General features: G+C 37.2%; 1 protein-coding gene across 17 annotated transcripts in view; it reads right to left on the bottom strand.

Annotated features, from left to right (window-relative positions):
* The window catches only part of adgrg6 (adhesion G protein-coupled receptor G6), a 66,975-nt gene that overhangs the window by 11,661 nt on the left and 42,077 nt on the right, over positions 1-13,237 (bottom strand). For 15 of the 17 annotated variants that reach the window (XM_073856249.1, XM_073856252.1, XM_073856254.1 and 12 more), the window contains 11 exons: positions 10,820-10,899; positions 10,421-10,473; positions 9,752-9,793; positions 9,511-9,650; positions 9,189-9,303; positions 7,866-7,954; positions 7,577-7,778; positions 7,199-7,364; positions 2,348-2,488; positions 2,208-2,225; positions 1,365-1,484 (listed from right to left, as the gene is read on the bottom strand). In XM_073856249.1, coding sequence (XP_073712350.1) covers positions 1,365-1,484; positions 2,208-2,225; positions 2,348-2,488; positions 7,199-7,364; positions 7,577-7,778; positions 7,866-7,954; positions 9,189-9,303; positions 9,511-9,650; positions 9,752-9,793; positions 10,421-10,473; positions 10,820-10,899 — 1,166 coding nt within the window. The remainder of the gene's footprint in view (positions 1-1,364; positions 1,485-2,207; positions 2,226-2,347; positions 2,489-7,198; positions 7,365-7,576; positions 7,779-7,865; positions 7,955-9,188; positions 9,304-9,510; positions 9,651-9,751; positions 9,794-10,420; positions 10,474-10,819; positions 10,900-13,237) is intronic. The other 2 variants (XM_073856251.1, XM_073856265.1) reach the window with 1 other exon arrangement.

Here is a 13,237-nt window from a genome sequence, read left to right as displayed (position 1 = left end):
CACCCATCAAAACCGTTTATGATAAAAGAGACGCTCATGTTCACAAAATACATGCAAGACAATCTCTTAAAGTATTAGTCCATTTTCTTAAAAAAAAAAATACAGATAATTTACTCACCACCATGTCATCCAAAATGTTGATGTCTTTCTTTGTTCAGTCGAGAAGAAATTATATTTTTTGAGTAAAACATTCCAGAGTTTTTCTCATTTTAATGGGCTTTAATGGACCCCAACACTTAACAGTTTTAATGCAGTTTAAAATGGCAGTTTCAAAGGACTCTAAACAATCTCAGACGAGGTATAAGGGTCTTATCTAGCAAAACGATTGTCATTTTTGGCAAGAAAAATAAAAAGTATGTACTTTTAAACTATAATATCTCGTCTTCCCCCGGTCATGTGACGGGCCAGAGACCTCACGTAAAATGTCATCACGTCAAGAGGTCATGGATGACGTATCGAAACTAAGCCCCAGTGTTTACAAGTGTGGAGAAAGAGGACCGTTCCGACGTTGTTGTATGTCGAATGATTCTAATTATTGTCCTTGTGTCAGTTTATTGTTTAAAATGGTCAACAAATGTGCGTTTTATATATGTAACACGTGACCTTTCAACGTCATTACGCAATTACGTCAGGTCGCGCTGGTGCGTCACAGAACCAGCGATAGATGAGAAATTGTGGTTTAAAAGTGCATATTTTTTATTTTATTTTTGCCAAAAATGTCAATTGTTTTGCTAGATAAGACCCTTATGCCTCATTTGGGATCGTTTAGAATCCTTTGAAGCGTTTAAATTGTTAAGTGTTGGGGTCCATTAAAGTCCATTAAAATGAGAAAAATGGCAAACGTGAGCGTCTCTTTCTTTCATAAACCCTTTAGACGCGTCTGCAGCAGGCACTTATTTTGACAAGGCACGTGATGCACACAGGATCTCTTGATGCGCATAACACATATTTTGAAATTACGAACCACACACGACGGCCTACATATATGTTGTGACAAACTTCGCCACTGATAAACACAATAAATATTTTAAACAATAACATACCAAGAACTCGTATTAATTGTCTATATTATACATTAATATATTTCATAACTGTAATAACTATGGTATTCTTATAAAAACTATTTACGGGTACACTAGGACGGTACTCTTTAAAAAGGTCCTAATATGTACCATTTAGGTACAGATACATTTGGTACCAATATATACCTTTCAGGTACTTCTATGCCCTCTTCAAGTACAATGGTGTACTATTTGAACAGGTACCACCCAAGTGACCGCTTTTGTAGCTTTATTTCTGAGAGTGTATTTATCAGATAAAAACACAGTCTTTATGGTCTAAAAAACAAAGTGTCTTCTGAGTACCTGGTACTCCAAATGGGCGATCTCTATCCTGACTGGATCCTGTAAGTTTTTAATGCTTAAGTTGCCCACACTGCTTGCCACCACATAGCTTTTCAATGACAGGCCATTACTGTGTTGATCCTGAAAAAAATAAAACCACTGAGAATTAAAAAATGTACAGCACCCTCTGATTTATAGGATTTTTATCTGTTAACATTAGTTAAAAAAGGTGAAAGTATGACCAAAGTACATCACGTCTGTTAGCTATTAGTTAATATTTAAAGTAACAAGAGGTACATTTAGGTCAGGAAAATGACATTATGACAGTTAACCATATTATTATTTTATTGAAATAACAAGTTTATTCAAAGGAGTTAGTTTACACAGCAATTAGAGATGCACCAATATAATTGTTTTTCTGAATGTTACTAATTCATATAATGAGCATTAAAGGTCACGTTCTTCCTGATCCCATTTTTCAAACTTTAGTTAGTGTGTAATGTTGCTGTTAGAGCATAAATAATACCTGTAAAAAATAAAGCGTTTTTTTTTACATGTGAAACATGAACACGTTTTATTGCGCACTGTAACACAATCAAAGCTTCAAAAACACAGAAAGAACGAGACCTTTAATATTAAAATTTTTACATTTTCTATACACAGAGCTCAACTTCATTGCATTTTTCTGTTCTCTTTTGATTGACAGGATATATTGGCCATGATGACTATCGGCTGCTTTTAAACTATCGTCCGATAGTGTAAAAAAATTGCTTTTATCGACCGATGCGATTATTGGCCGATATATCAGTGCATCTCTAACAGCAATACGTTAAAAACACCTATAGTAAAGATTTATTACCATACCATGAATGATCCAAAGTGCTATTGATAAAAATATCAATAAGACATGTCAATATTATATTGTTCTTCAGCCTTTTACATAGAGGCCTTTAAAAAGTAAAGGTAACACAGCAATACCGTATTTACTTATAGTTAGTGCTCACCTGAAAAAGTCCCGTCTTGCTGAAGAACATGAAATTTAATCTGGATGTTCTTTCGATTTCTGTGCTGCTCAGGTTCTGCAACAGTGTGGGAGGTAAAGTCACCACAGCCAAAGCATTATGAGCCCCAGACTCCAAATCAATCTGAGGAAAAAGTGAAAATCGTGTTAAAAACTCTGAAATGTCTTATATGAAATCTGTTGTTTTAAGGGTGGGTCCTGCTTATGAGTACCCAGGTTGTTTATGTTACTGCAGTGAACTTAAAATCTATATATGAAGAGCTCAGATGCAAAAGCCGCTAAACGCCAAATCTGTCAAAATAGAGATAATGATATTGTTGGCACAGATTGTAACACAGATTAAACAGCGATTTTTAGTAAAATCCTTTAAATGCACGGAAGAAGAATGTGTGATAATATTGCATTTCAATTACTGACTAATAAACTTTTCATTGCCGTTAAAGTGAAATGACTAAATCTTAACATAAGAGTCTGATAAAAAATGCTCATTTGCAAGAAAACATTTTAGACGCACTTTAAGCGTTTTGCATCTGAGCTTGTCATATCTAGTTAGTAGTTCTATATAGTAAGTATTCCCTGTCGTATTATGTCAAAATATTTTTGTACTTTTGCACCCTATGATAGAAAAAATGCAATCAAATAAATGCACTAAAATAGATTAGTCAGAGCAAGCATAAACTAAACAGTCATCTGTTGGTATCTCTTTCATGTTTTTTTTCAACACAATTTCATTGCAATTTATTACTATTTTATGAAGTGGCTAATTTGAATAAAAAAATTTTAAGAACTCTTTAGTACGTTACAGTACTATCTGCTTTTGGCCCAGTCTTGCAAAACAGTCTCAGTTACCTGTGAGATCAGGTTAGTTTTCTCAAAATACAAGACCAAAAAAACTGTTCCTTTAAGTCAGTGGTTCTCAAACTGCATGGTGGGCCCCCTTTGGGGGGCACGAGATGGTGCAGGGGCCCCAGTTTTATGACATTTAATCAAATACATACATTTTTGATAAAAAGTGTAATTAAACCTCAGAATATAGCTACAAACCAAGAGCACTATACATTGCAGAATGTAATATGTTTTGTTATATTCAAATTATAAGTTCGAGATTGTTTTATGTCATGAATTTCCTTTGGGGGGCCAACGAAGAGATGTACCCTACATGCCAAAAAGTTTGAGAACCACAAGTGATTGCATAAATTGTTGCTACTGCAATTTTAATACTTTAAATTCTTTCTTGAATTGAATGAACTTAAATAAATTATTTAAACTGTATAATGCAATGTTAAAAAGCACACACAACAACTAAAAGTATGTTGCTTTTTTCGCTTAACCTCCCCGACCCCAAAAAAGTAAAAAAAAATACACCCTGAAAATCTACTTAATTACCTAGTAGCAAAAATATACTCATACTCAAGAAATGTGTACAAATGTGTCATTTTCTGAGTCCACTCAGACTGGACAATGTTGTTTTTTCCTCCCACGACTTTCCAGGAACCCTCGGCTCTGAATCAGTGGGTGCGACCCTTGTGCTCCGCACACATCACCTCTCGTTACACTGGCTTAATTGCTGAAAATTACTTTAAAACACTTGCTCTTCAGAATTACTACAACATATTTAGACAGCCGGCTTTAGAAAGCTTTTAAAAACCCATCAAATTAAAATTACAACTTTGTGCCTGCCTGTAAGTCCATGTGTATTAGCTTTAAGGCCATCTAAGGGCTTAACCACTAAATGTTGACAAAATTCACTTACAATATGTCTCTTCCAGAAAATGGACAAAAAATATTGATGACTCAACTTGCACATGCTGGGATGATTCAATCTGTAGTTGGGAAAAATATGGACAAACCCAATCGTTCGGTTTAAACTAATCAATGCTTGGTTGTTTCAGCACAGAATGCATGGTTGCTTTCAACTCATGGATGGTAATATTCTAGGTTAATTTAACCCAATGGCTGGGTTTGTCCATATTTTAACCATACATGTCAACACTCCTGTTTTTCCTGGGAGTCTCCCGTATTTCACACGTATCTCCCCCCTCCCGTTTTATTATTTCTCCAAGAAAACTCCTGTAATTTAAACGGCCCTACCTCGTTATATGAACAATCACATCAATATGAGTTTGGTTCCATAACACGATGAACGCCATTTAAAAAAAATTAGTTACTGCCAAAATCAGTATTATATCAGGTCAGTATTTAAAAGTAAATTCTTAATTTTACGCAAAATCCAATATCCGCCTTGTTATTCTGTCATCTCTTTTCCCTTTTTTCCCAAAACGCAATAAACGCCACTCCTCGTTTTCTGCAGAATGCAATAAATCCGCTCCACAAATTACAGCGCACCATTCCACGCACTGTAAACAAACAATGGCGGTGCTATGAATACACACAGAATCCTAGTTTTCCTCATCTACTTTGTACTTCGTGATCAACAAACAAACAAAAATAATACTTTAATGGCATTGATAAACCTGTGGTGGTTTTCTCTGAAGGGAAAGAAACGTAAGCCATCAACATCTAATAATTTACGCGAGAGGCACTCGGGAGACGGTCGCTTGTTCTCCAGACAGCATTAAGTTTCTGTGATGCTAACACATTGACCCCAGGGGATCTTATGAAAAACTTTCCATAATTTTACTCAACGTCAATGAAAATCGAGCAGGACCAAAACATTTTACAGCTAATCGCTGTGAAAAATGTTAAACAACAATGTCCCAAGTATAACCGCAGCAATGACTATATGACAATAGTCTATTTTGACTAATAACATGTTTATTTTTTAATCAGTGTGTACAACTGTTCAACTAAATGAATATAACATGGCAAAGATGAATGCACATTTATATACTGATTCAATAGATTTATAGCATTTTGAAGAAAAAAAACTTGTCATGGATTTATTGCATTTTGTGAAAAAAATAATTCGTTTTTATAATTTGAAAAGCAAGTTATGGATTTTAATTTTTTATGTTTTTATGCTATGCTATGTGATGCTATGTGAAAGTTTGTAACAGAAAATAGTGGTTTTCATCTTGTCACTTTCTTGGTATAGAAAACACGTTTTTACAGAAATTTGTCAAAATGGATTTATTGCGTTTTGGAACCAAACTCTTCATATTATTCCAGTTGCCAGATCTTGGCATGAAACTCATCCTACTCACACAATTAACACATCATACAATTTTGAACCCATTTTTGACCTAAACCTGGCAACCTACAACTTGCTGTTGATATCTGCGCAGTTAAATAGGGGAAGCTGAATCAAGCATCACTATAAAAAATGGCATTAGAAAGCTCAGGTGGTGCTACGGCTATACAAAAATATATAGCTGCAAATTAACAACAGCTGGACGGAGAAATTTAATTTTGTACTGCGAATCAACATTGGCTATGCACGCTTTTTACAAAGTATGTCGCACTCATTTTAGTATCCAGTGGCGGAGTGGCAATCGGGAGAGTCGGGACTTTTCCCGGTAGGCCGGTGGTGTTTTGAGGCCGCGAGAGCCGGTCTGATAAAAAAAGCAGTGCTTTCAGTCTTTAGTCATGCACTCCCGCCACACTAAAAACTATTTATCATATATTTATTATCCTGCAGCGCTCAAAATGTACCGTATATGTGGCCGCACCGTTCTCTCTATCAAGCCCGTCTTCCCTGGAGTTCTAGTCGAACGTGCCGCTTATCAGCCAATCAAAAAAAGAGAAAGAGGCCACACAACAGCCAATCGGAAAATAGCACTGTTGTATCTGGGTAAGATTTAACGCAACAACCAATAAAAAAGCATAGCCTCGCACAACCGCAGAGGAATGGAGCTCCGAGCATCACTTTAAGCAGCACAGAGTAAGTCTGATCTCCTGTTTTAATGTTACAACAAATGCACAACTTTGACACAAACAATGACAACTTAACTGCTGTTAGAGAATGTTTCCCAGATAATCAGCATCAGTTTTTCATGAGTGTATGTAACTTAGCCAACAGTTTAACTAACACAGTCTCACACCCATGGCGTCAATATTTGACGACACTTGACCATGCGTCAATATGTTGACGCGGAGGGTATACCTTTCGCGTCACTTTTTGACGAACTGGGGACTTCAATACTATTAGGTACGCGAAATTAAACAGTTGTCACCTGACATTGGGGTTAGGGATAGGTTTGGGTAGGGATGTCATTATGTAAATCTAACCCTAAACCGACGCGAAAATGGTAGAAGTCCCCAGTTCGTCAAAAAGTGACGCGAAAGGTATACCCTTCGCGTCAACATATTGACGCATGGTCAAGTGTCGTCAAATATTGACGCCATGGGGTGAGACTGGGTTGGTTTAACAGCCTTGTTCACTGACAACACCTGCTCAGAACATGCAAGTTAGTCTAAGCCTTGTTATATTTTCGTTATCACACGATGACTGACATTTTGTCCCATTAAACATCTCTCTCCAAACAGGCATAATAATTTTATAAGCAACTGCTTTGCAACCAAATTAAGCTTTAGCTTACCTAAAACTAGGGAACTTTTGTTGACTTTAAGATCTTTTAAATAATTATTATTACACTTGGTATTTCATGTTGTTGTGCAGTCATTTTATAGTAATTTTAGATTTCAGCATTTGCTTATTTACAGGGAACCATTTTCTTTTTTTCCGTCTTACTGCAGTTGAGACATTGGGAGGTTGGTAAAAGTAAAGAAGGGTTTAAATAAATCCTCATTGCAACAACCCAAACTCCACAAAACCCCCAATCCCCCCCCCCCCCATTTAGAGGTCTCCCTCATTTTGTAAATACAGTAGAGGCAAAGTTATAAGTGCATGGCATAGAGGCACCATGATATTTACCTGAGGATCTGTCGTATTTGTGCCTATGAATGCACTGAACGTGCTCCCATTGTAATTGCTGGCGTTGAAGGCAGAAATTCCCACAGCAAGATATTTGGAGTTAATGGTCAATGAAGGTCCATCAAACTCAACCTTCTGCACCAGTTCATCCACTGCTTTGAGAGCTCTGAACCAAACACATGCAAATACAAAAACAATAGGATGAGATTAAAAATAATGCATCCTTAAAACTTAAAGTATGTAGATACATGCAATGTTTTACATTACATTATGTATTTTTCATCAGTACGTGTATGTTTGTTTCCTGAGGATCAAACCCATGACCATTGCACAGCTAACAATATGCTCTACCAATTGTACTGTACTATTGGCACATACGTTTCTGAAGCAGCCAGCTGGGCGTTATCTGAGCTGGTCATCACATTGGAGATAATAGTGACCACGGTGTTGGCCAGGGTGACGTTGATTTTGACAATGTTCACCAGCTCCATTACTTTCGAGACAACCTTTGTAACTTCTTCCATGGAGAGCTCATTGTTGGTAATATCAGCAAGCTGTACAGCCACATCTATTGCATTCTCTGTGTGATTGAATGAAAAATGTAAATAAAGAAATCAAGTTTTAATTATCTGAATATGTGTGCGGTGCAGATCAAAATTTACTGTACCTTGCGTAACGGTAATGTTCTCTATATTAGTGCAGTATTTCAAGTCTGGGGAGCTCCAAAATGACGTATAATTTTCTGTGCTTATCATACTGGAGAAAGAAACAGATCAATAAACCTTTGAAACATAGTGTCGACAGCAGACAGGCATTAGAAAATTCATTTTAACCATTTAGGGTGCGATGTAATATGAAAGATCCTTCCCAAGGGGAAGCCTTTAAGCAGAGCGAGAAAGAAAAAAAATGATGATGATGAAGATTGAGAATGATTATTTTCTTGTTTTGAGGCATACAAAATTTCCCCCTTTCTGATATAATACATGATGCATCAGATAGGGTCTTTTCTTTTGTATTAGGTGTTTACATATAACATATAACAGAGACTCCTAATAACACATCATTAAAGGATTAGTCCATTTTCTTAAAAAAATCCAGATAATTTACTCACCACCATGTCATCCAAAATGTTGATGTCTTTCTTTGTTCAGTCGAGAAAAAATTATGTTTTTTAAGGAAACATTCCAGGATTTTTCTCATTTTAATGGACTTTAATGGACCCCAAAACTTAACAGTTTTAATGCAGTTTAAAAGGACTCTAAATGATCTCAAATGAGGCATAAGGGTCTTATCTAGCGAAACAATCGTCATTTTTGGCAAGAATAATAAAAAATATGCACTTTTAAACCACAACTTCTCATCTTCCTCCAGTCATGTCACACGCCAGTGCAACCTCACGTAATACATCATCACTTCAAGAGGTCACAGATGACGTATGCAAAACTATGCCCCAGTGTTTACAAGTGTGGAGAAAAAGGATAGTTCCTACGTTGTTGTATGTGGAATGATACTAATTAATGTCTTTGTGTCAGTTTATTGTTTAAAATGGTCCGCAAATGTGCGTTTCAAATATGTAACACGTGACCTTTCCACGTCATTACGCAATTACGTGAGGTCGCGCTGGCTCGTCACACAGCCGAAGGAAGACGAGAAGTTGTGGTTCAAACGTGCATATTTTTTTTCTTGCCAAAAATGACAATCGTTTCGCTAGATAAGACCCTTATGCCTCGTTTGGGATCGTTTAGAGTCCTTTGAAGCTCCGTTGAAACTGCAATTTTGAACTGCATTAAAACTGTTAAGTGTTGGGGTCCATATTAAAGTCCATTAAAATGAGAAAAATACTGGAATGTTTTCCTCAAAAAACCCAATTTCTTCACGACTGAACAAAGAAAGACATCAACATTTTGGATGACACGGTGGTGAGTAAATTAACTGGATTTTTTAAAGAAAATGGACTAATCCTTTAACATTTGTACCAATGTCTACTTACCAATTCCTGGATGCGTTCTGCTCTTTGTAAGGAAAACAGGGCACATATTGGGTGACTGTGGGTCTGCTCTCCGGCCATCTGTAGTGGAATGGGTTCTCTTCCGACTTACAGTTTTCTGAAGCAAAACACACACGTCTCTGTCACATCTCTTGACATTTACCAGCCCCTGCGTTGCCCTAACCGTGATCCTACATTCATACATGTGGCACGTTGTAACGTTAAGCCAGAGTGACCCAAGAGTATACATTTGATCACTTTATGCGCAGCCTTGAAACAATAACCTTGGAGTTGCAATGTTATTGATATTTGGAGCATGCCATACCCATTAAGCTCACACTCATGTTGTTCAAAATAAAGCCACTGGTACTGGCACTGGCACTTTGCAGCCTGTTTGTAATCACCCCCACCGACAGATCTGCATTAGTCGTATTCGTGTACACCAGCAGGGCCATGCAAGTATATCTGAGAGAGAAAACACAGCATCGCAAACAAGAGCTCTTCTTTCAGGCATCAAACCATTGAAAACAAAGATAATAAAACATGGGTACATTAAACAATTTTACCCTGTAGTTGCAGCCCTTGAGAGAAGGGGGGTAGGTACGGCCCTACAAAGGATTCACAGTATTTAAATGTTTTTGATTTCACAGTGTATACATAAAATACTGTAAATACAACTAAAATCACAGTATTTAAATGTTTTTGATTTCACAGTGTATACATAAAATACTGTAAATACAAATAAAATCACAGTATTTAAATGTTTTTGATTTCACAGTGTATACATAAAATACTGTAAATACAACTAAAATCACAGTATTTAAATGTTTTTGATTTCACAGTGTATACATAAAATACTGTAAATACAACTAAAATCACAGTATTTAAATGTTTTTGATTTCACAGTGTATACATAAAATACTGTAAATACAACTAAAATCACAGTATTTAAATGTTTTTGATTTCACAGTGTATACATAAAATACTGTAAATACAACTAAAATCACAGTATTTAAATGTTTTTGATTTCACAGTGTATACATAAAATACTGTAAATGGAAGTACAGTACCCTTACTGTAAAAAGTATTCACAGTAACTTACTGGCTAATTGTTGCCAGTAAGTTACTGTAAATGTTATGGTACATTTTTACAGTGTTAGTAAGAATTGCTAACAGTTATTTTTAAATTAAAAGCAAGAGATTTTTATTTAAACTTTCGTGAAAAGAAACCATACCTGACATGTTCAATGTAAACTTTGTAGCTCCAGTTGTTAAATGTTTGATTGAGCTGTAAAAACATAAATGCATGTATAGAAAGAGATGTACTGTATGCAACTCAGTCTGTAAAAACAATTTTTGTGGAAATTATAACCTTGATATCTTTATTATTGACTGAGTAAAGTCAAAGATCAATGAAATCAATGGAAAGTCAATCACTGAAATTAAACGTTGATGCTTCTTTAGCCTGGATTTCACAGGCAGGGTCAAATATATCAGTTGATGAGGATTCAAATATGGAAAAAATATTAAGGCACTATTTACTTCATGTATATAACTTCATGAAAAGTTATCATAATATCATTTATTAAAGATAATTCATTTTAAAAAGTAAAAGAAAACAATCACATACATACCCATTGAGCTATCATGGTGTCAACTGGGATGCTTGTCGCTGCAACATTTACCAAAAGGGATATCTTGTAGTAAATACCCTCTGGGAATTGCAAGAACATATTTTTTTGTAGTTATCAATAAAAACACAATTTCCATAATACACAAGTCCTACATTTATTTCCGTGTTGCATAGCAGTAGATGGAATTAGTTCATTGTAAATGGCAATTGTGAAGCAAATGTTTTCTCAAGATATTGTTATTTAATCAAATCTACCTACAGTACTGTGAAAAGGATTTGGACAGAATCCAAAGCAATTAAAAGCCTGATTTCAAGCCATGTACTGTATATAGAGATCTACTGCTATGCCCCACTGCTATCACAAGATGGCTCTCATGTATCTTAGATTGTTAGTGCTTCACTACTGTACAATGCATCAACTACACCATGCCAAAACTTTCTTAGGAGACCCCTGCAAAAATTCAACATTTTCCACATACTGAAAATTATTCTTTTGGAAAAGCTGAGTGAAAATGTAATTGCTTTGTATGGGTAATGAAATAAGGCAGTCTCCTGAGAAAGAAGAATAATAAACATCAGGAAAACTAAATGTGCCACTATATTTTAAGTCTACAGTACAAGCCAGTACATACATAAAGATCGCTGAAATTCAGTGATTGTCAGATGTGTCTATGATTAATGTGCTAAAATAAATCAAAGTCTACAATTTGTACACTGAGAGGACAGACAGATTTTCCCCTGATTTAGCAACCACCGATCACTTGAAGAATAAAGAAGAATAAAGAAGTTCTCTCTTTTTCTAAGTTCTAGATTGTGATCAGAAAACATACTGTTCCCGGTTGAAAGTCCACACAGACATGTAAAATGAAAGGGAGCTTTACATGGACATGATGCCAGTTCATGGGATTCTGCTGTGGTCCCATGGGTGGCACCAGAGCCGGAACCTGTGCCGAGTCCTTCGGTTGGGGCTTGAAGAGCGATTGTGCCATTTGTAGGGACAAAAGACTGGTCGTCAATAGCTGGAGACGGATGCGGCTCGCTATCTGTGGTGGCGGACTGAACAACGAGCGCATTGTGGCTTTGGCTGGAGGGGTTTGCTGATTCATTCTTGGACCAAAATGGTTGCTTTGTTGTGAAGGAGTGGACATGTTTAGTGTCCGGCAAGTTTTCACTGCGGTTGCCACTCGAGATGGCAGCATCCATTGATTTGGTGGGCTGGAGGTCTGGAACGAAGATCTGAGCACTAATTTCAAGCTCCAATGGCTCTGGCCTGGTGCTTACATGTTGATGAAACACAGGAGCGTGTTGGGTGTGAGACTGCGGAGTCCACATAGCAGAATGAGTGTCAGTCATGGTCTTTTGCGAAGGAAAATGAGGGTGTGGCAAACTCTCATCAAACTGTTCATTATGTGGAATAGTGCTTGAATGGCTGTTTTTTTTAAATGACCTAGATGGGAAATCTAACCCAGTTAACAAAGCAGCTGTTTGGGTTGGGCTATTTGTTTGACTGTGCTCACCTAAAACTACAAACCTATCATGATGAAATGCTCCTTGAGACTTAGAGGGAAGGATATGCTCTATAGAATTAGAAATGGTCTGATACCTGATTTCGCTTTCATAAGGTGATGCATCCTCCGGGATCATAAATGTCTCACTCAGCGAGCTGAAAAAAATGGTGTAGGATGGAAATATTTCTGTTGATGAAACTTGGGAATCCGTTGTCTGGATTTCGATCTCGCTGGCACTCCTCCACTCGGCTTTGTAGTCGCCCGGCGATGCCAACGAGACTGAGCCAGAGTCAAAAATGTTGCGGGTGGGTGAGTTGAATGTGGGCGATGCGTCTATCTTCTCTACTTTCATTTGAAAGGCTGAATTAAGGGGTGAGGACTGAGAGCCTCTCCATTCGTCTGTCAGGTCCGCCACAGAACTGTACAGTAATTCTGAGTTACTGCTGACAGAAACATGAGGCATGTGTGACAAGTTCCTCGGTTCGACCTCTGAAGGATTAACATCCCCTTGACCATTTAAGCTTCTGAAAAGAGTCCCTGGCCAGTTGTTTACATGCGAGGGCTCCAGCGCCAGAGGTGAATCTAATTTGGACTGGCTACCCACTTTTGATGTAGAAAAGACACTCACGCTGCCTGGATGCGAGGTAAAAATGCTAGGAGTTGGAAAATGACTGGAGTCAAAAGCACGTGGGTTTTCAGAGCGGATAAGTGGATTCTTTAATGAGGGTAAAAGCAGGTCCGTGTTGTTTTTGGCATCAGATATAGGGAGACTTTGGACTGAGCCTGGTGTCAGAGATGGGAAAACATCAGTGGGCTGCAACGAAGACAACAGGCTCGGTCTGATGGCCTCTGTCATTAAGGAGTCACTTTGAACCACTGCAGTAGACATCGGGCAAGCGTGTGAACTCAGA

Source organism: Misgurnus anguillicaudatus, chromosome 18 (assembly GCF_027580225.2).
Source record: "Misgurnus anguillicaudatus chromosome 18, ASM2758022v2, whole genome shotgun sequence".
Lineage (NCBI taxonomy): Eukaryota > Metazoa > Chordata > Actinopteri > Cypriniformes > Cobitidae > Misgurnus > Misgurnus anguillicaudatus.
This window is presented reverse-complemented; position numbering and strand designations above follow the sequence as displayed.